Here is a 21,797-nt window from a genome sequence, read left to right as displayed (position 1 = left end):
CTCTCTTTGGGACCCAGGTGGCCTGCAAAGCCTTCTCACCACCGGCTGGCTGAGCCCCAAGGAGAGAGGCCACTGCGGTAAGACCTCTCCACCACCGCCTGCTGTGCAGCATCGAGCCTCACGCAGCTGGCTGGCCCCCACGCGGCTCACCGCTGCTGGAGGAGAGGCCTAGAGGCCTTGCTTCTCAGGGCTCAGTTGGCTGGCTGAGGCCCCACCCTGCCTGGTAGACGGCCATGGAGGCCCCACCTTGAGCCCCATCCAAGGCCAGCAAGGCCTAGCGAGGCACCTAGGCCTCGCAGGCCGCCACTGCTGCATAGTTGCGGCGGCAGCAACGGGAGCTGGGAATTTGCCTGAACCCGGGCCGGGACTTACAAAACGGCCGAAAACCATGAATGTCCCAGCAGAATCCAGGATATGGCAACCCTAAGTGCAAACCTATCTCAAATATGTGGCAGCAGTAGAGGGTTAGAAATAGACCAAAGCTTCTTGTGTTGGCTAAATTGGCCTTCTGCTGGCATAACCCTCTTCTGCCATCTGGCACAACTGCTCTGCTTTCTTAAATAAGCTCACAGAAAAGTTTTTAAAAGGGGCAGTGAGGGAGGGAGGAACTAAATTAGGCCAGATCCTAACTTCCTACACCCTGGAGGATAGCCACAGTGTTGACATAATACCACAGTAAGTGTAGTCCTCAGTTATTTCCATCAACCTCAGGTTGAAAGGGGTGTGTGGACTGAACACAGTTTTAGCTGGCCTAGTGTCAGCACAGCTGGCCTTCAGCCATTTTTGTGAGTTAGAATTACACTCTTAATCTCTAAACTAAATCAATACATCTGAAAAATACATGAAGTAAAAGGAATCTGTTTCACATAAATGAAGGACCAGTTTGACCGCCTACCCTCAAAACTTAAACCAAAGTCAGCTTAAAAAAATGAAGCCAGATGGAGATCCGAATACATATTAGGAAAAGAAACAGGTTATTTAAAATATAATCAGGCTATAGAACTGAAGACAGTTCAAAGTATAGCTATTTAAAATGCAAGAAAGAACAACATTTTAGCACACTATTAAAAGCCCTTTAATTATAAACATTTGGTTCCCAAATGCTTGCCAGAAAAAAATAAATCTCCACCTTCCAATACAAGTATGACAAGAAGGGAGGCAATCTAAGCTCCCTAGGAAAGGAGTTCCAGAGTATATCAACAAGACCTCCCTCTCATGTTCCCACCTAGGGATGCCATATCCTGGTGACCCCCGGGACAATTCCGCTTTTGGGGGGGCCCTCCCGGTCAGGTTTGGCCCCCACCCATGCCTTGTTCCCAGTTCGGGGCCCGCTCCTGCGGCCATTGCTGCTGCCGCTAATGCGTCTGGCTGTGGCGCCAACCCACCTCCTCCTCGTGGTGGGCTGCGCCAACCCACCTCCTCCTCCGCCTTCCTCCTCTTCCTCGGCAGCAGCAACGCTGCCACTGCACCTCCAGCGTCAGGGCTTGCCCGCGCGCGCACACAGGGCTCCAAAACAGGAGCTCGTCCCTTGCTTTGTCCAGCCAGCCATTGGCCAGCTGGCCAAAGGGGACGGGCTCCTCAGCGCACGCCGCCCGGGCCTCAGCAGGGGCCAGCGGCAGCGCGCGTGCAGGAGAGATACAGGGCAGGCGCGTGCGCTGCCGCTGCCCCTGCTGAGGCCCGGGCGGTGCGCGCTGAGGAGCCAGTTCTTTTTGGCCAGCTGGCCAATGGCTGGCTGGACAAAGCAAGGGACGAGCTCCTGTTTTGGAGGAGGAGGAGGAAGAGGACGGGGGAGGAGGAAGAGGGGGGGAAGAGGAGGAGGAGGAGGAAGAGGACGGGGGGAGGAGGAGGGGGGGGAGGAAGAGGAGGGGGAGGGGAGGAGGAGGACAAAAGGTGAGTCAGTGGCCATTAGGTCTGCCTTGGGATTTTTGGGGTTTTTAATTATTTTTTTAAAATATCAAATATTTATTTTATTTTATTAATTTTTATTATTTCTTGTTTTTTATTTTATTAATTTTTATTATTGCTTTTTTATTTATTTCATCATTTTTATTATTAAATATATACACCCCTGTCTTGATTTTTATTTATGTTTTCATTATTTTTATTATTAAATATATACACCCCTGTCTTGATTTTGATTTTTTTGTCTAGGAATAATGCCAAAATGTCCTCCGTTTTGATCATGCCTTAGAAACATGCATTTAGATTAACATTTTTAAAAAAATCATCAATTTTTTGCACATGTCCTCCATTTTTTAATAAAAACGTGTCCTACATTTGAAAATGTTGTCCTACATTTGTCCCGGTTTGGAGCTCCTGGCTTATGGCAACCCTATTCCCACCAGATGTACCTATGAGGGCGGTGGGATTTCTGGGCAGGCTCACATTGGAGAAATGTTGTTCTCCAACTTGCCTTTGCCTGGATTGTAAAGGGCTTTGCACATCATAACTAGCATTTTAAATTATGCCTAGAAGAAGACCAATTGACACTGGAATTGTGTGCTCCTCATAACCAGCCTTGGTCAACATTCTGACTACAGCTCTTTGGGCCAGCTAAAGTTTCCGAGCAGTTTTCAAAGGCAATATACAGTAACTCAAATTGTGTTATTTGTTTATTATCTTTTCTCCAGCAGTGGAACTCAAAACAGCTTACAAATTGCAAGTTAAAGCAGATACAGCTACATTGTAGAAAAGTTAAAATTAGAATTAAATTATCAATAGAATTAAAAGCATTTTATACTTACTTACTTACCTACAGTGTGACTCCCATATCCATGGGACTGATACCCGCAATCCATGCCAGCAGCATCTACCTCGGCTGCACCTGGCTCACCAATTTATCCTTCTTGGCTGCATAAAACTGAGCACCTTTCTTGATGGCGAGCACCACATTGTTGCATGTGAGAGGTAGCTAGTCACTGCTCCTTTTGTATCCTTGGGAGCAGCAACTAAGTGGTTAGCTATATGGTCTTCTTTCCTTTTGTTCTCATGTATGAGAGTGCAGTTGTCTACCACCAAGAGAGACACACAGTTTCACATATCTAGGTCCCCTGTACTTCTCTCTGCTGGGAAAAGCATGTATGTCCCCTTTCTTGGCCGAGAAGCATAAACTGGAGGTGATAGCAAACCGGATGCCGTTGTGGTGCTCCCTTTGCATCCTTGTGAGCAGCAATCGAGCAGTCGGGCATTTGGTCTTTCTTCCTTTTGTTCTCACACATAAGAGCTCAGTCCAGAGCTCACCACCAAGAGAGGCACATGGCTTCATTCATCTAGGTCCTCTGGACTTCTCTCTGTGGAGAAAGGAGTGTCTGCCTCTTTCCTTGGCCAAGAAACATGAACTGAAGTTGGTGATGAGCCAGGTACAGGTGAGATTGGTGGTTGTGGCTGGTTGGCCAACTGCTGCTCAAAGCATGAAGAAGTTTTCCTCATTCCATGACTAGAGAGAACTACGAGGGGCTCATGGGGAGCTTGACAAGCCCCATTAGAAGGATGGGAAGGAAAGCAAGAAGGAAGGAGAAGCTGGCCATTAATTCTTTTGCTTCCCTTCTCTCCCTTGCCATTTTACCACACCTGGGGTTCACTAAGTCCAGTTTTGCATATTTGTGCAAAGTTTGGGAACGTATCCCCCATGGATCTGGGAGTTTATCGTACTTTATTTCATTTATATGCTTCCTTTCTCCCAGAGTGGGACCCAAGGTGGCTCCTAGACAGTCAATTAAAAAACAATAAAAATTTAAATAAAAACCACCACATAAAACAATATAAAATAATTGAAAAGACATATAACAATTAAAAAAGATAAACAAAATATTCCAGTAAGATGCTAAACTGCTTACACATTAAAAGCCTACTTAAACAAAGAACTTTTTGCCTGCCGATGAGAAGAAAACATGGAGAGGACCAGCCTAGCTTCTTGTGGGAGGAAGTTCCAGAGAGTGGGAGCAGAAAGAAAGGCTGTATTTCATGTCCTCATTGAGTGAATCAGTGATGGTGGCAGGAGAAGAGAAAACCTTCCACTGTAGATATTAGAGGTCTGTGGCGTGTACCTATGGGGAGATTTGGTTTTTCAGATAGTTGGGAACTAATCCATATAGGGCTTTATAGGTCATGACCAGCACTTTGAATTGTGCCCAGAAATGAACCGGTACCCAGTGAAGCTGTTTTAACAAGGGAATTATATGCTGCCTATAACTGGCCCTGGTCAGCATTCCGGCTGTTGCATTTTGGACCTGCTAAAGTTTCTGAACAGTTTTCAAAGGCTGCCCCACATAGAGTGCATTACTATAGTCCAAACAAATAGTCTTCACCTGCCTATGGAAAGCTAGCAAGGAGGGCACCAGTCTAATCTCTCTTGGATGTGAGTTCACAAACCTGGGAGCAGCCACTGAGAAGGCCCTCTCCCATGTTCCTACTAGGTGTACCAGGTGTGAGGGTGGTGGGACAGAGAAAAGGGCTCCCACAGAAAACCACAAAAGATGGACAGGGTCTTCTTCTTTGGAGGTCTTTAACAGTCTGGATGGCTATTTATCAGGTGTGCTTTGATTGGGAGTTCTGCATGGCAGGGAGTTGGGCAGCATGACCTTTGTGGTCTATTCCAACTCCATGATTCTATGATTCTATATGTAGACATAGGGTTTGTCAGCCTGAATCTAAGCCATATAGGACCTTAAAGATCATAGCCAGCACTTTGAATTGTGCCCAGAAACAGGCAGTGTGTCCATGTCCACACAGCTGTTTGAAGCTCAGAAGCCTTTTTTTAATCTGAAATTTCCAATCTAGCTAGTGTGTTTCCTTCCTGGTGAGAAGAAATCCTACCTTGTACTATTTTCCAGGGGGAGGGAGGATGGCAAAGACTCAAGAACCTAATTAGCAGGGATATAAATCTCCATTTACTTTGTTTTCACAGAGGAGAGTATTTTTTTTTTCCTTGTGGGATGAGATTACAAGAGTGTTTGCATATTTTTAATGGTTTTCTCATATGTAACTTTTATTGGGATGATTATTTTTTGCACAATTTTTTTTGGTGGGTTGCACAAATATGTTTTGGCTCTTTGCCGCTGTTGATTTTAAAAAGTGCTTGTCTTTTTGCTTTTGCACAGAGGCAAAAAATATACTGTGACACTCTTTCTTCTACTGGATATGGGTGGCAGAGAATTTCCTTCACACTATATTTTAAGCAATGCATATCCAGACTAACATGTCATCAGAACATGGCTGTCTTTGAGTTGCACATTTTTTTTAAAAAAAGTTACATTATCTGTTGAAAAACAGTGTACAAAAATGTGAGTGCAGTAGGAATGCACAAAATTCACATTTTATTCAAACTATCTGGGTTTTGGGTTTTTTTTTTTTTTTTTTTTTTTTTTTTTGAGAAAATTAGAGTTTTTAAAGGCAAACCTTTGTTTGGGTTTTAGAACAAATTAGTAAAAGACAACATGGAATGGAAGGAATGTTTGAACATATGAGAAACTGACACAAACTGGAAATAGATTTATTTATCCATTCACATGTTAAGCAGCATTAATAGCCAGTAGGGAGCCTTTATTGCTTTTTTAAAAAGTAGTTTATACTTTTATTTGTAGTTGTTTGGTATCTTTATAGTTTATGATGGCTGCCATGAGCTTCCTTCTGGAGAGAAAAGCAGGTTAGAATTTTAGAAATAAAATAAGCTGAACTCAAGATGAAAGAGCACAGTTGGACTCTTGAAAATCCTGGTATGGTTTGGGTTAGTCATTACATGTGAGAATTATTTTTTCCTCTCCTGTTGAATATGGGGTAGAAAATTCAGGAGAAGAGTCAGACATGGCTGGGTTCTTTTCATTATGCGGTTGTATCAAGGGATGGTATTTTCAGCCTCAATTTCCTTTGAGGTTAGGCCTCTAGATTTTCCCTTGGAATAGATGTTGCTACGATGCTGTCTGGTAAATTCAGTATTCTCTTCATTGCCTGTGAAGGTAAGGGAGGTAGAAATTGAAATTTGCTTTTCCACTTGTTTTATTAATGTTGGCCAAACCAAAAATTCACCTCCACTCTTTTGCGAAGTACAGCTTATTGGTAAACCAGAATGTAAATAATAAGAACAACAAATGTAGAACAAGCGAAGCAATGTAATTTATTTAACTAGAAGATCTTTTAATACATTGGAAACAAGATTTTTGAGTTACGCATCACCTTCCTTCAGGCTTGGATGGTCAGAGGAGATAATAAAAACAGATGCTTTCCTGATCAGCCCTGTTCTGGAGACGCTATGTTAATTAAATTATGGTTAGGTAATGCTGAGAGATTCCCTCCAGAGATAAAGGAGTAAAAAAAAAATCTATGTTGTACATAGCAATGTAACAACATAAAATGTAAGGATTTTCTATATTTCTGATAGCATTTGGGTCTCACTGAAACCCATGAAAGCCTAGAATGGTACATAGAAATGATAATAAAGTTGACTTTTTTGAAGAGGGGAATGCTCCTTTAGCTGTTTCTCAATGAACTTAAGTGAGAATATGAATTTAGAACAGGAATAAAAATTGTTTACTAAAGCCGAAGTGGTACAGCAGCCAACAAGACTCCTTTCTTAACTACATATGCTTCTTAGGGCTGATTTTTCAGCATGGCATTCCTCCAGAACAAATATTACTCTTAGGGGGAAAAAATTGCAGTTCGGTCATAATGGTCACCTAAATAACTAGAAGGCCTCAAATTATATGCTTGATTTAGACTTCCCTGGAGTTTGCTAACTGTAAATTTAATCAATGACATTTTTTTTAAAAAAATACACAGTATTAAAGGAAATAATTAGGAATTAATGTCAAATGTATATGTTGGATCACTAACAAGACAGCAATAACTTTTCAGGATCACTGAAGTTATTTATAAATTTTTTTTTATAACACAGAAAGTGTTTGGTGTAATGGGCTGCTCTGAAAATCTTGCTGGTTATTATGTCATTTTTTAATGTTCAAAAGAAATTTTAATGAAAAGGGAAAAGACGTTATATATGGTAATTTGATTTCTTTGTGTTCTTAATCTACCTCGCAGTCTTATTAGTCCAGACAAATCAAAACAGGGATTTGTGCATAACTTTTAAACGTTTTTTGTTTTGCAGCCTTTTGCAAAGGGAGAGATAGCCAGCCAAGCATATAAATCTTATTTATGTTTCTCCCAGTAAGGGAAATTTATACTTCTGTTTTTAGAAGAGGTTTTTTTTTAAGTTTTGAAAACATAAAACATAGAGACACTGTAGCCAGTATATATGACTTTGACTTGAATAGGACTATACTGTGCTGATGCTGGAATGTGTAAATACAGTCTGCCTTCTGCATTTGGGGCTTTGACTTTTGTGGATTTGATTATTTGTGGATTTGATTAACATGTTCTCTCTAGGAATATCTAGGACCCACAGAGTCGTTCTGTGACCATGGAGTCACACTGGAGGACCTAGAGATTCCTAGAAAAATTCCAGCATAATTCTGTAGTCAACTTCTGCTGGATGTTGACCATAGAGTTGCACTGGAGGGCATAGACATTCTTAGTGAAGTATTCCCTCAGGCTGGTATGTGGTGGCTCAGTGGTTAAGATGCTGATTCTGATTATTGCAAGGTCAGCAGTTCAAAACCCAAGCTTTGCATGATGGAATGAGCTCGCGTCACTAGTCCCAGCTTTTGTCAATCTACCAGTTCGAAAACATGTAAAAGTGCAAGTACATAGATAAATAGGTACCACTTTGGTGGGAAGGTAACAGCATTCTGTGCAGTCATGCTGGCACAGGACCATGGAGTAATCTTTGACAGCGATGGCTTCCTCAGCTCAGTAATGGAGATGAGCACTGTCCTCTACAGTCATGAGTTATCATCTTAGGTAAAACAGTAGTGGTTTTTTAATCTGTAGTTTTCCCACTTTTGTGGGAATCCTGTGCCCTTAACCCTAGCAAATGTGGAAGACCCACTGCACAGAGTGGTAGTCCATGTTGTATTCTCCTACCACATAATTAGAACTGCCTCTATATAGCCCATTGATACCCAAACTCTGGTCCTCCAGCTTTTTTGGACTTCAGCTTCCTGAAGTCTCCGCCATCTTGGCCAATGGTCTTTGGGAGCCAAGGTCCAAAACATCTGGATGGCCAGAGTTTGGGAATCACTGACTTAACTCCAACCTTTCCATTGCAACCTTTTTGCTGGCCCTGCTTTTCCCTGTATACTATAGAGCAAACATGGGGAGCCTCTTATACTTGTGTACACTCACCATATAAACCATGTGAACACTCCCTATTAGAGAGGTGTTCTGTCCAATGCGTGGAGACATGTGTGCTGTGTGTCTTCAAGTCATTTCTGGTTCTCTTGGCAAGATTTGTTCAGAAGAGGTTTGCCATTACCTTCCACTGAGGCTGAGAGAGGCCCAAGGTCATAAAATCATACAACCATACAACTATACAATCACAGAGTTGGAAGAGATCACAAGGGTCATCCAGTCCAATCCCCTGCCATGCAGTAACTCACAATCAAAGCACCCCCCCCCCAAGAGATGGCCATCCAGCCTCTGTTTAAAGACCTCCAAAGAAGGAGACTCCACCACACTGATGGAGTGTGTTCCACTGTTGAACAGCTTAGGAAGTTTCTCCTAATGTTTAGGTGGAATCTTCAGTGGTTTTATGGCTGAGCAGGAATTGAACCCTGGTCAGAGTTTTAGTGCAACACTCAAACCACTACACTTTGTTAGATCCCACATGGAGACATAGAGATTCTGTAAACTATGAAAACTATGTTTATGCCAGTCTAGCTGTAAATGTCTCTTTCCTGACACAACTCAGCATGTGATGCAGTTAGGAAAAGCCTGCAGGCCTACACTCTTTCTCTTTCAATAGAAACATAAATCACTTTAATTAGTGTTACCAGAGTGAAAACTGAAGGCAACTCCTCTACCATGTAATATAACCATGTAGCAAGCAACACCTGCTGAAATTCCTTAGTCTATACAACCAGGAAAGGTACAGGAGCCATCTCCAATTTTCAGTTTGGCAATCCTCACTTAAACTGACTGGCTGCTACCCTACTTAGGTGCTTCCTATGGGTTAGTTGCTGTACAGAAGTGGATTCCAGACTCAATTGGTCTTTGGATTGTTCCGGAAGGACTCTTCTTATGTTGCTATTATGATGTTGTCCCTTCACCTTATGGCAACCATAAGGCTAACCTATCATGGGGGTTTCTGCGGTTGAGAGTGTGAGACTAATTTAAGGTCAAGCAGTGGATTTCCATAGCAGAGTGGGGAATCAGATCCTCCTCTCCAGAGTCCTAGTCCAATGCTCAGACCACCACATCTCCTACTAAATCTGCTATAAACATAGCTGTACTGAAAATCTACGAAAATATGTAGTATATGTTTTACTGTATATTTTTTAAGATCTTTGGAACAGCTATGTTTCTGGCAGATTATTTTCATAAATGTTTAGTGGCTTTAGAATGGCTAGAACTGGTTTTTTACTTTTAATTACTAGAAGCAAGTCCTGATCAATAACTTACTCCTTTAACTTTTGTGAACGAAGGTTATTTTTATTTATGCAAGGGTTAAGATTGCTACCTAACTGGTTTGTCTTATGCCCTAATTACTTTAATAGTCTATTATTGAAGCAAAGAGACTGACAGACCAGCAGTAAAGAATCCCACAGCACCTTAAACTTTAGCAAATCTATTGTAGAATGAGAGTTTTTTTAGCCAACTTCACCATACACACGCAAGTGTTATGTAGCATTTCAAGTGTAAACCTGCAGGACACACGGCTGAGGGTGATATTGTAGATAGAAAGATTGAGAGGGAAATTAAATGCAGAAAGTACAGACAATGACAGATGCTTAAAGCTAAAATGTTAACTGTGTCGTTCCCCCCTAAATAGATGCAATTAAGGCCATTTTAAAAAAGGGTATATTACAATAATTCCAATTTAATGTAAAATATGGAATTTTTAATATTTCATATAAAAGATCCAGTGTGATATAATGGTTTGAGCATTGAACTATGACTCTAGAGACCAGAGGTCCAGTTCCCACTCAACCATGGAAACCTAGTGGGGGGACCTTGGGCAAGTCACATTCTCTAAGCCTCAGAGGAAGGCAACCCCTCCCTGAACAAATATTGCCAAGAAAACCTGGTGATATGGTAATCATAAGTCAGAAATGACTTGAAGGCACATAAGAACAACAAATTAAATTTTATTTCGAATTACTAGTCTATAATATATGGCACCACCTCAGCCTTCTCTGTAGAGTTTTGTGGACTTTAAATATTTTAGTTCTGTGCTTTTTTCATCACAAATTTCCTGAGTGCAAGGATGAAAATCCCCGCTGTGAAAGCTTTATCTCCTTTTACATCTGTATCAATACAAATACAGGTTTTTGCCATTCTAGGTCCTCATCACTTCAAATGTGCAGTGCTGCCCAGAATACTTGGGGGGGGGGGGGGTCTAATGACCTGGAGAGTTCCCAAGAATATTGAGGATATAATCCTTACCAAACAAAAATGTCTAGAACATGAAATGGCACAGGAGGGAGGAGGTAGTCAGAATGACATTAACATGTCTTGTATCTTGTATCTCTTTGGGATCACCTGTGATCTCAGATGAAGAAGGTTAGAAGAAATAGCTATCACGTTCCTCTGAGAAGTCTGAAAGTATGATGAGGATTTCTGAACTGCTTAATACCTAAGGCTGATACAGTTGCTGAGGACTAAACTAAATGTGATTGAGGTCACCATATTTGTTTGTTTTTACCCCATTCATGCATACAGTGGATGGTGAAAAATCTTTATTTAACTTATCAGGGCCTATGCTGTTGAGCAGAGAAAAACCTCTTCCCATAACCCAGTTTCCCATTATTCTGTCATTTCAGGAAATTTTGTCCTCCAGTGTAGCCCACCATTGATTTTTTATTAGTTATTTATGTGTTAGAATAACTGCCCTTTCTCTAGAAATCCCAAGGCAGTGCACATGGCTCTCTTTTTCCCTATTTCACTATCATAACAACCTTGTGAGATAGATCAGTAGACCGACCTTGTCTGGCCCAAGTTTATCTACTGAATTTTAGGTGTCCAGTTGAACCAGGACATCCTAAGTCCCAGCCCAGGACTGAAACCACTTCTTTGTTCTTGCATGTTAGACTCAAAGTGGAGTCAATAGCCTGGTTTTAACCCATGGTTACAGTCTAGCCTGTAATGGGAAGTGTATGGTTGGCACCTCCACTGCAAGTCCCAGTAGGCTTAGGTAGTGTTGCCAGTTGTGAGGAGTGCTGAGAACTCCAGTCTAAAAACATTGGGAAGGTTGCAAGATTCCCAAGCAAGGGCTGGCCACTACACTACACTGGGTCCCAAGTAATGCAGTGTTGAATATTGCCGGGGGGGGGGGGGGGAGTCAATATTCAACATTCCCACCACCATCACAAGCATGGTTGGTGGAGACATGAGAGAGGGCCTTTTCTGTGGCTGCCTCTCGACTTTGGAACTCCTTGCCCAGACAAGCTTTCAAAACAGAAAGCTTTTAAAAAATGGCATGGGGTGCTATATTGTTTAAATGTACTTTAAACATTTTTATTTTTTTAAAGTATTTGATATTTTAATATGTAATTTGTTTTAATTATTGTAGCAATTTAATTCTATTTTAATGTAATATTTTTCTACGTTTTAATTGTATTTAATTGTAATATTTTTGTATGTTTTAATTGTATTATTTTTTAATGTTGTAACCACCCTGAGTCCCAGTCTTGGGAGAAGGACGGGATATAAATAAATATAATAATAATAATAATAAGAAGAAGAATAATAAGAATAAGAAGAGGAAGAAGAAGAAGACTGAAGTACTAGAATATGGGTTTACAAGGTATGGAAGATGGTTCATCTTCCTGCACCCATGTCCCCCTTTTCTTGTTTAATATTTAACTAAAGGCAGACACTCTTGTCTTATATGTGATTAGGCATGTACCGACTGCAAACACATCTGCCTCCATCATGTCTAACTTGTCTGTGATCTGGGATCCATTAAAACCTGTTAACCCCAAAGCCTTTAGGAAAGCTCTGAAGCCCCAATTTGTTTTCTTTGGCTTTATCTTGAATTTTGTTTTATGCATATGTTTTTAGGTGCAGTTACTTATAATGACTTGGGAGACTGGATGTTTTTGTTATTGATTTCACTTTATTGATTTTTTTATTCTTTGATTATTGTATTGAATTTTATTAAACAAGCTGCTTTAACTAGTGCATGAAAACTTCAAGAAAGTACATTTTTTGAAATATTGCCAGCTTATATTAGTGTATATGCCTAGCCGTCTCCTTCCTTTTGTCCTTTTATTTCGCTGTAATCATAATCCAATACTGCCTTATTAAAAGGAAGCTTTTAAAATACATACATATGTACATACTTACATACATACATACATACATAATTTAAAGTGTGTATTGAGCCAGAAAGTTACTAATTGAAATCTCAGCTCAGCAATGTAGGTTGTGGAAAAGATCACGGAGATAAAATTTGTGAAATACTTTAAACAGTGTAGAATTCAAAGACATAGGTATGTTAATCTGGAAAATCAGTATGCAAAGAAAGAAGCTGCTAGCATGAACTTTTGTAAATTTGAGTCTCCTTCCTCAGATGCATAGGAAGCATAGGCTCAAATCTCCGAAAGCTCAGGCTGCCTGCTTCTTTCTTTCAGTTAGTCTCAAAGGTACTCCCTTTGCATACTGGTTTAAACAGTGTAGTTGATCACTGAAAGTCTTATTTGAACCACTTAAGTTACACCTTCTACAATTATTTTATTTTAAATCAATAAAAATGTGTATACATATATGTTATACTTTTTGTATATTTTCAAATGAATTTACTGTTAGTCCTCTTGTTGGTTTGTCATTTTGTTTCTTATGGCCATCCTTTTGTCTTTATTAATTGCAGGACTCCTTGGTAATGGCCAGTCTAAAGGATTACGACCGGGCTCTGAACAGCTAGAGAATGAAAAGGATGATGCATCGCAAGTGTCCTCAACTAGCAATGACATTAGTTCTTCAGATTTTGAAGAAGGGCCATCAAGAAAAAGGTCAGATTCTCCTAAATTCCAGTGGTCTAATGGTACACAAACAAGTATGCTGAATGATGGTGCCATTCATGCCAAAGTATCTGAACAATGCAGAGGTGTGATTTCAAATTCCAGCTTACTTCACAACAGTCAGAAAGTAATTACCTTAGTCTTGTTTTCTCAGTTGTAAAATGTTCTGTCTGAAAGAGGTGGCAAAGCAAACAAGGCCAGTAGAAAACATTAATACACGTGTTACTATTAATAGTGCCCTTGGTTGTTATTTTACAGTGGAAAAACCACAGATCCCTTCTCTTTTATAGAAATGCAGAAAAAATTGTTTTCTGCAAAACAATGAACATCTCTTTTGGATGTGAAAACTGTTTCATCATCTTTGATTCATTTGAAGCAAATGTTCCTTTCTGTAGTCTTCTATTTTGTTTAATTCCATGCTTCCCACTTACCTCCCTTTTTTATTTTTGCAGAGGTTGACTTGTTAAACAAAACATGTAGTCATACTGTTTATTCAAATCTCTGAAGGTAATTGTCCTTGTCACTGTATAGTTTACATACAAATAATGTAATTTCATGAGAGGAAACCGTTAGTGTCATCACATTTGATTTACTTGGAATGGAACCAAAGGACAAGAGTTTAAAAAGCATAGATAATCAGAGTGCTGCCTGTATAGGGGACCTCATTATAAAGATGTTGGCTATTGTCAGTAGGGGGGCTACTCTGAGATAATACTGTAACAATCTTGCTCCTGTCTGCGAGAAGTCAGTAATGAAATCCTTGTTGACTCCCATTATGCTGCAATCTGGGCTACTTCCTATATGTGAACTAAGATGGAGGAGTCCCTGCCAATTTCATAGAGAAAACACACTGCAAGTACAGAGTGAGTTATGGGGGATTTTATTTCTTGTATCAAGTTAAGAAGGAAAATTGGATGCCTGGGAAAATATGGCTTACTGAAAGGGCTATGCTACAGCCTCAGAGCAAAATGTATTCTGTAAAGATGATTTGAAACCCTAAGCACTTTTCTGAAGGATTTTATTTTATTTTTCCAGATGGTCTAAAAACAGAGTGAAGAGAATGTCCATTTTAGTTATGGAAAATGAAAGCCATTTGCAGTAGTGCATAACTGATGGACGCACACACAAGAGAAATAGAGAAATTACTAGACAGCCTCTATACAAAATCTTTAAAAAAAATATCAGGAAGCTTGGTACAAACTCCATACATTTAAAGTAAAAAGGAAAAAAAATGAGGAGGGGGACCCACTTGAGACCTAAAATGAGAATACTTTCTTAAAATAATAGAGTGTAAATAAAACCCTGCAATTTGTTTCCTGAACATCTTTCCCTTCTTTATTTACACATCACTTCCTAGTGGGTGGGGATTCAATTCTTTTCTGCATATTAATTTTGAGCTTTTCCCCCTTTGCAAGGCTTATTAGCATAAGCAGCTGTTGAGATAAATAGTTTATCCAAAAATCATGAGTTTGCTGATACCTTTATTAAAACTACTACATTTTCACAGTTTCCCATTCCTGTCAAGTAATTGTTTGAGGACGGAAACAAAATGTGAAGCTTGAAGAGAGAAGCAAAACCTGAACTTGAAAACTGAAAGGGAGAGGGGATCAGTTTAATTAGTGGCTATTAATTGAGCACTGTTCCTGTAAAAGTAAACTGATCCTATAAAAGCAGGACAAACATTATTTAAACCATGGTTGGCCAATTGGCAGCTCATGGTCTACATTTGCACAACAAAATAATTTACCGTAACCAGTCTTAGAAAAGAACACTTCTGCTTCCCTGCAAGGTTTACTTGTTAAGAACAAAACCAGGAAAAACTTTTTAAATTTTGAAAATAGAGATGCTTCATTTAGTGGTATATTTTAACTTTCAGTTGCTCTATTTTATTCATTTTTTGTAATTCTGTCGAGATCATTTTTGTATGGAAAAACAGCAGAAGCCTTTTTAAAATAATGAAAAAAAGCTGGAATCATATTAGTTAGTCCTACTGAAGCAACCGTTGAATGGTTAGTCAACTGAAAGGTAAATATACTTGATTCAGTGGGTCTACTCTAGCTAGCTAGCTAGCTATAGGATTTAGGTCACCAATAAAGCAGTATCTCAGATAAGTTTTTATATATGGTGCTTTGGCATGCCTGACAGTACATGGTTTATTATCAAGAAGCTTTTTTTGCCTGTGTGTATGAAGCTACTTTTTTTAAAAAAAAATTATACTTGAGCAAGAACAAGAAGATTTAACTGTACAACAGATACTTTTCCATATCCCAGATCTCTGTCTGCCAAAGCAGAATAGCTCATAATAATACAAAAATTGGCCATTGTAGACAAGGAGAATTTGCCTAAAACAATTTGGAAATCTTGCTAACTCTTAATTTCCAACCAATAGCATTTCTGATCAAGGAAGTGACATTTAGCCTTTGGATATCCATCCCTCATCCAATTACAGTCTTCTCTGTTTTTCGTGTAGTTGTATTTGTTTTAAGCTATAGTTAATAGTCTTTGGTACAAAGTAGAAGAAATTTGGGCCTTTTTAAAAACCAGTCTCCGATTGTTATATCTACATTTGGTAAGTTTTGCCCTCTAGTGGTTAAAATGTTTCTGTGCTGCCTTGAGCAAAGCTGTTGGCATGCTGCCAAGTGAAATATGCATTTAATCAAGGAGCATGCCAAATGTAGGCTATCAGTGATTCTCTCACTCTCCTAACTAGCATATGCATTGGTTTTGGTTTTCTAGTAATGCCACATGGGCTGTACGTCTTGTTACTATGCGCACTGGAACAAGTTGTAAGCTTTGCACAGATAATGAAGCAAAGGCCCTTTGAGGCCCTTGCTGAGTAGTAAATCAGGCTTCAGAGATGATAGAATCTTGCTTTTAATTAAATTGGCGCCTAACCTGACCATATACTGTAGTTAAGCTAGTGAGGAAGTGTTACACCCAGACCTGCTCAGGAGTAGTACAAGGATATTGTAATTCATTTTGTGCTGACATCTGAGAATGCCAATAGTGTCAGCAGAATTATTTGGGTAGACTCACCGCAGAATAACAATATGGGCCTCTCTTGCAGTGTTGTTGTAAGGTTATGTACATGACATGGTTTTGAACACTTTAAGAAAAGCAATCCTTAAGCATTTTATTTGCTTTCTACGTGAGACTGAGGCCATTTTTAAAAAACTGTTTAAAGAATTCTAAAATGGCTGTCCTTTTGCAGCACTTGGGAACATTACTTTTTTGAACAACTGTTCCTGGAATCCCCTCACATCCATGCTTACTGGGGAAGTTAGGCATTGTGGGTTCAAAGAAGTGATCTTTTCTGTAACTTTTCAGTGTAGTTCTTTCCGTCTTTTCAGTATCACATACTTCTCAGTGATGTGCGATTGTGGGATTCCACCTCCCAGAATCCCACTTCATTGACCCTGCCAGTGAGAATTACAGGCCAAAAACACTTAGCTATTTCCATAATAGAAAATGAATTGTCTCAGAAAAAAGCTCTCATAGCAGGTATTGGTGAAACGTGGCCCTTGGGCCGCATATAACCCCCAGGCTGATCCCACTTCCCTCAGCTATCCTTTTTCTGACAAAATAAAAAGGTGAATTTTCTTTCTTAAAAACATCAGGAACAGTGATTCCTATTTTACATAGGCCATAGCTCCCCTCTCACACCCATATACTTTTCAACATTCAGGGAAACCTATTTTTCAAAAGCAGAGTCTTCTGGCCACTTCTTTGTTTTTGTTTTTTTTGTTTGTTTGTTTGTTTTACCTATTTCTAGGATGCCTCCAACATTCAGAACATTGCCTTCTGGGTCCACCCAAATTGCTTACTCAAAATTATAGCATGCAGTTCCATGTGAATAATGCTTGAGAATGCTCTGGGACAAATTCTCTAGAGTAGCTCCTTTGATAGCCATTGGCAGTTGCTTCAGTTCCAGTGTTTTGATGCAGGGGGCTTGACAAATATCTGTTCATACTACAGGCTGTGCTTGAGAGTGATGCAGAGTTAGGGCAGCCTTGTAGATAAAAGCTAAGAATGTTTCCCTGTTCCTTTCTCTTAAAAGTTTCTATTTATCCTGTGACAGCTTGCCTAGAAGGAATTATTACTAACTGTGGTTGAATGGCTGAGTCAGGTGCAGTGATGCGGGTGTAATGCACCTGAGTCAGGTGCAGTGATGCTCTTGGATTGTTTGATTTCCTTCATTTCCTTGTGGCTTAATGTTGTCCACTGTAGAACATCTTTCTATTCCGGATATCAAATAATAATAATAATAATAATTTGTTTTATTTATATACCGCTATTCCAAAGATCATAGCGGTGAACAGCAAGTAAGCTAATTAGCAAGTAAGCTAATTTGCCCCCAACAGTCTGGGTACTCATTTTAGCGACCTCGGAAGGATGCAAGCCTGAGTCGAGCTTGGGCCCTTTTGCTGGTCTTGAACTCGCAACCTTGTGGTTTTGAGTGAATGGCTGCAGTACAGGCATTTAACCACTGCGCCACCAGGGCTCCTTTATAAAGTACTTTATAAACTGTTAAAACTCACCACAAACCCTGTAGGGATTAGATATGCAACAGAGGGATTGTCCTATCAAATCTTCAAATGTCATCATCCACAGCAGTACTAGTATGGTGCTTAGAAAATATTCAAAGCCAAATACTTTGCTGCAGTCAAAATAATGATTATGAATCTTCCTCGGGGACAACTTGTCTTTGTAGTTTAACAAAGAACGCTCTCCGCAGCACTTTAAACACCTACTGTATAAGCTATAAAGTGGCTTAATCCTGTTCAAGTGTGTATGTGGAATTGTTGACTTAGAATATAATGACTTAGAAATAATGAGTGTTTAAAGTATAGAATGCAATCATTTGAAGCACACAGGGTGGATAAGCCTACCCAACATACTCATGTTACCTTTGAGAATCATCACCATTACCCCTTTCTTACTTCCTTTTTTATATATTACTATAGAAATGAATTCCTTTTTCACAGATACTCTTTTAAGGTTTAAACCTAGGGCTAAATCTAGACCCATAGAAATGATTGAAATTTATTACATCAGTACATACATAAGTCCCAGGGATTCAGCAAGTTTGCTTTTTGGCACTAAGAAGCTAGCCTAGAATGTGAATTTTGCGGCCCTCAAGATTAAGTTAGACTGCATTGCCCAGCTTTCCTCACTATTGGCTATGCTGGATAGGGCTCCTGGGAATTGCAATCCAACAGTATCTAGAGGGGGGAAATTTCCTCCCCAGATCTAATCCATAATAATTAAATAACTTTAGAAAAATAACACACCTGGAACATAATAATCAAGTTACAAGATATTAATTAATTATGATCGTCCCCTAGCAAATATTGGAAGACGTCCAATTGCCAGACTCAAGCACACATGTACTGTAGTGTTTTTGATGGTGATTTTTGTAAACCGCTGTGATCTGCAAGGAATAGCGGTATAGAAATAAAATTTCTTTCATTCATTCACATCAAAAACATTACACTCATTTCTTCTCAGAGTAGTTTCAAGCTTTATTCTAGCCACAATTTTAAAAAATCCATCGTAGAGACTATATTGGCACTTAGATATTTGTTTACTTATTGAATAGGCTTCAGATAAACCTGGATTTTAGAGCATTTTCTTCCAGGTAATGTTATATTCATGATTAAAAGTAAGACAGTTGAGACAGAAGCCAAGTAATTTATAAACATACCTCACAAACTTGTACTTGCTTACCTGTAAGGAAAGCCCATTGGATTAATTGCAACTTATTTCTAAGCAGATACCAGTTAGATTGCACTTTTACTTATTTTTCATTTCATAATTCATAATTGCTAAACATTTTAAAGTTTTTGTTTCAGTATCTGGAAAAGAAATGGGATCAAGCTGAGATGATGAACTCTTGAGTATTCCATGCCTAAGAAAACTGTATGAAATTCATTGCCATAAGTTGAAGGCACTCACTTAGAGTAAAGGAGAGTAGCTTTGAACATCAGTGCTATCCATCCCCCATGACTAAGTCTGTTCTACCAACCTCTATCGTTCTGATTTACTGAGTGTGGTTTCTGATTATGACGTAAAACTTCCACATGAGCTTAAACCCCCAACACAGCTCTGCTTATAAATGAAGCACTGACAGTGTAGTGTAATCTTTCATGTTCCCAACTCACTGACCTAGTTTGACAAAGAAGCTTCCTGTCCAATACATTGATATCTAAAGGTGTAGTTTTGTTTCATCAGTTGTGTTTTAGTCATAGATATCTAGAGTGTGTTTAATGGACACAGAAGTATTAATTTTGACTTAAATTACAGTGCCCATCTGTCTTCTCCATTTTGCAATATTGCTGAAGACTGGAAACAGCTCTGAAACAATCTACTCAATAATATAATCACAGTTAATATCCCCAGAAAACTGAAAGCATTTACTTCCTCATTACACTAATTTGTGTATTATCTAGAGAACTGAGTATTGGTACATGAGAAACAAGTGAAGCATTCTCTGAATCCAGTTCTGGAGAACTGGATAAAGCTTTTAAATGTATGAAACCAATTCAGAACTAAATTAAACTTGAAAAGGACACTATGGAGTGCTTCACTTCTTTGATGTAATTTTCAAAGAAGACGCTCTTGCAACATAAAAACGAAGAGGGGGAGGTGAAAACGGGTTTTAATTTTTCATGAGCTTTCATATCTATAAACCCACTTCTTCAGATGCAATACAGAGTAATAATAACTGCTTGGAGTATATTTACACAGATGTGGGTGGTGGGGGTGGTGTAGAATGCAGTAGGATCCAGAAGAATGCAAATCATGACACTTAACCAAAAATGTTAAAGGCCTTCATAAGGCGATACAGGTCTTTCACTTCTTTAGTATGATCAGTTAGTATTGATGTGTGAAAGCAATAATTCTGCTTACCAAAAATCAGTTTCCTGTGTGTGAAGATTCCGTTTATTACAGTAGCAAGGACTCTTGTATTAATATATATCCATATACACCAACAGTAAGAGTTCTAATGCTTCAAACGGTGGGTCTTCCTGGATTGCTTTGTTGGTTTATTTTGGATAGTAAACAAGATGCCCGGTTTGGGCTCATTTTAATTCAGCTCTGTACATCGATGGAGAATTCTGTATAGTTCCTTTAGATAGTAGTCAGTGGGATCTTTAGAGAGGATTCTGTAAAATGTAGTGTTGGAGAGTTGTCTCTCAGCCTCCTGTATGTAGTCTGACTTGTTCATGATGACTACATTTTTCTTAGGAGTTTCAAGTCACTATTAAGTTTTTCAAGAAAGCAGCAAAATTGGACTTGAATACTAAATGTTTAACAAAATGATTTTTTTTTTAAAAGGATACTACACTCATCATGTTACGGCCTTTACAGACCGGCCTGAAAGGCCAGCCAGGGGGCAGAGTCAGGAGCAGTGCCCTGATGCCCCATGCCTGACTCCAGCCCCCAGGGCACCCTGACACCACATGCTGCTTCAGATGGCTCATGGTGTTATGGTGCACCTCTGGTGCTGTGTCCAGATGATGCAGCATTGAACAGCCACAATATAGCTCTGCTGCCACAGCTATGGCACCCTTTCAAGGGCTCAAAAAAGCTGCTTTTTGGCTCCTTTTTTGTGCCCTTGAAAGGCCAATCTGAAGGGGCAGCCTGTACAGCCCCTGAGTTTACTTGAGAGTACCATCGTTACTGCTAGAGAGAGCTGGTTTGAGTAAGGGACTAGAAAACTGGGAGTCCAGAGTTCAAATTCCCATTCATCCAGGGAAACCCACTCAGTGACCTTGGGCAAGCCACACTCTCTCATCCTCAGGGGAAAGCAAAGGTAACTTCCTCTGAACAAATTGTGCCAAGAAAAGCCCAAGATAGGTTTGGCTTAGGATTGCCATAAGTCAGAAATGACTTGAAGGCACACAACAGAAACATGATTACTTCCAGTTGATTGTAAACGAGGTTTCCAGAATTGTTGAGCTTTTTTGCCAGGTAATAATTACTCAATAATTACTAAAACCCAGCCAAAATCCATCCCAGTGATAGAATAATAGGAAAGCTTGTTCAGCTCGTTTTTCTATGGTTGGTTAAGAAGCTGCTTGGGGAAAAGGTTTTATGACTAGACTGTGTTTTCATATTGAAAAGCAAGAATGTACACTGAAACTGAGTCACGGAAAAGAGAAAGCACTTCAGTGATGCTTCTTTGCAAGTCTCATTCTTAGGAATATTCAGGCATCAGCACCTGAATGTACCTTTTTTAAAAGAGTTTCATACCTCAAGCTGCCTTAAGGCAAAGAACTGGAGCACCGATTGTTGACCAAACTGAAGGATTTGGGTTAATTTGTACCAATAACTTCTGGAATATCTGTGCACTGAAATGGCTTTGAAACCAAAATTATATGTCAAATGCTGTCCTTTGAACTCTTGACTTTCTTCTTTTAATAGAACAATAATGTGAAAGTTTAAGATGAATAGTTGGGCACAACATATATAATACTTCAGTTTTGCCAAAAGAAAACAGTCTGGTTGATGGTTTAAAAATAAGAGTGCATTGTTTTTGGATTGGAACTTTTCAGTGCTTTGTCCATTTGTGAACTCTCCTTTTCCTTCACTTAATTGTTTTGTCAATATTTCCTAGTGTACTTACTTTTAGTGACTAACGACTTACTTTGCTTTGGCTGTGTATATTTTTACTTAATTAACTTCAACCTTCCCAACTTGTTCTTTTCCCTGATTACAAAAGGT

At 39.4% G+C, this 21,797-nt stretch overlaps 1 protein-coding gene across 2 annotated transcripts in view; it reads left to right on the top strand.

Moving 5' to 3' along the window:
* JARID2 (jumonji and AT-rich interaction domain containing 2) overlaps positions 1–21,797 on the top strand; it is a 245,075-nt gene that overhangs the window by 138,982 nt on the left and 84,296 nt on the right. For both annotated transcript variants that reach the window (XM_089516789.1, XM_089516790.1), the window contains exon 3: positions 12,920–13,061. In XM_089516789.1, the coding sequence (XP_089372915.1) occupies positions 12,920–13,061 (142 nt within the window). The remainder of the gene's footprint in view (positions 1–12,919; positions 13,062–21,797) is intronic.

Source organism: Sceloporus occidentalis, unplaced genomic scaffold, assembly GCF_023333645.1.
Source record: "Sceloporus occidentalis isolate IW3139 unplaced genomic scaffold, rSceOcc1.0.p SCAF_3, whole genome shotgun sequence".
Lineage (NCBI taxonomy): Eukaryota > Metazoa > Chordata > Lepidosauria > Squamata > Phrynosomatidae > Sceloporus > Sceloporus occidentalis.
This window is presented reverse-complemented; position numbering and strand designations above follow the sequence as displayed.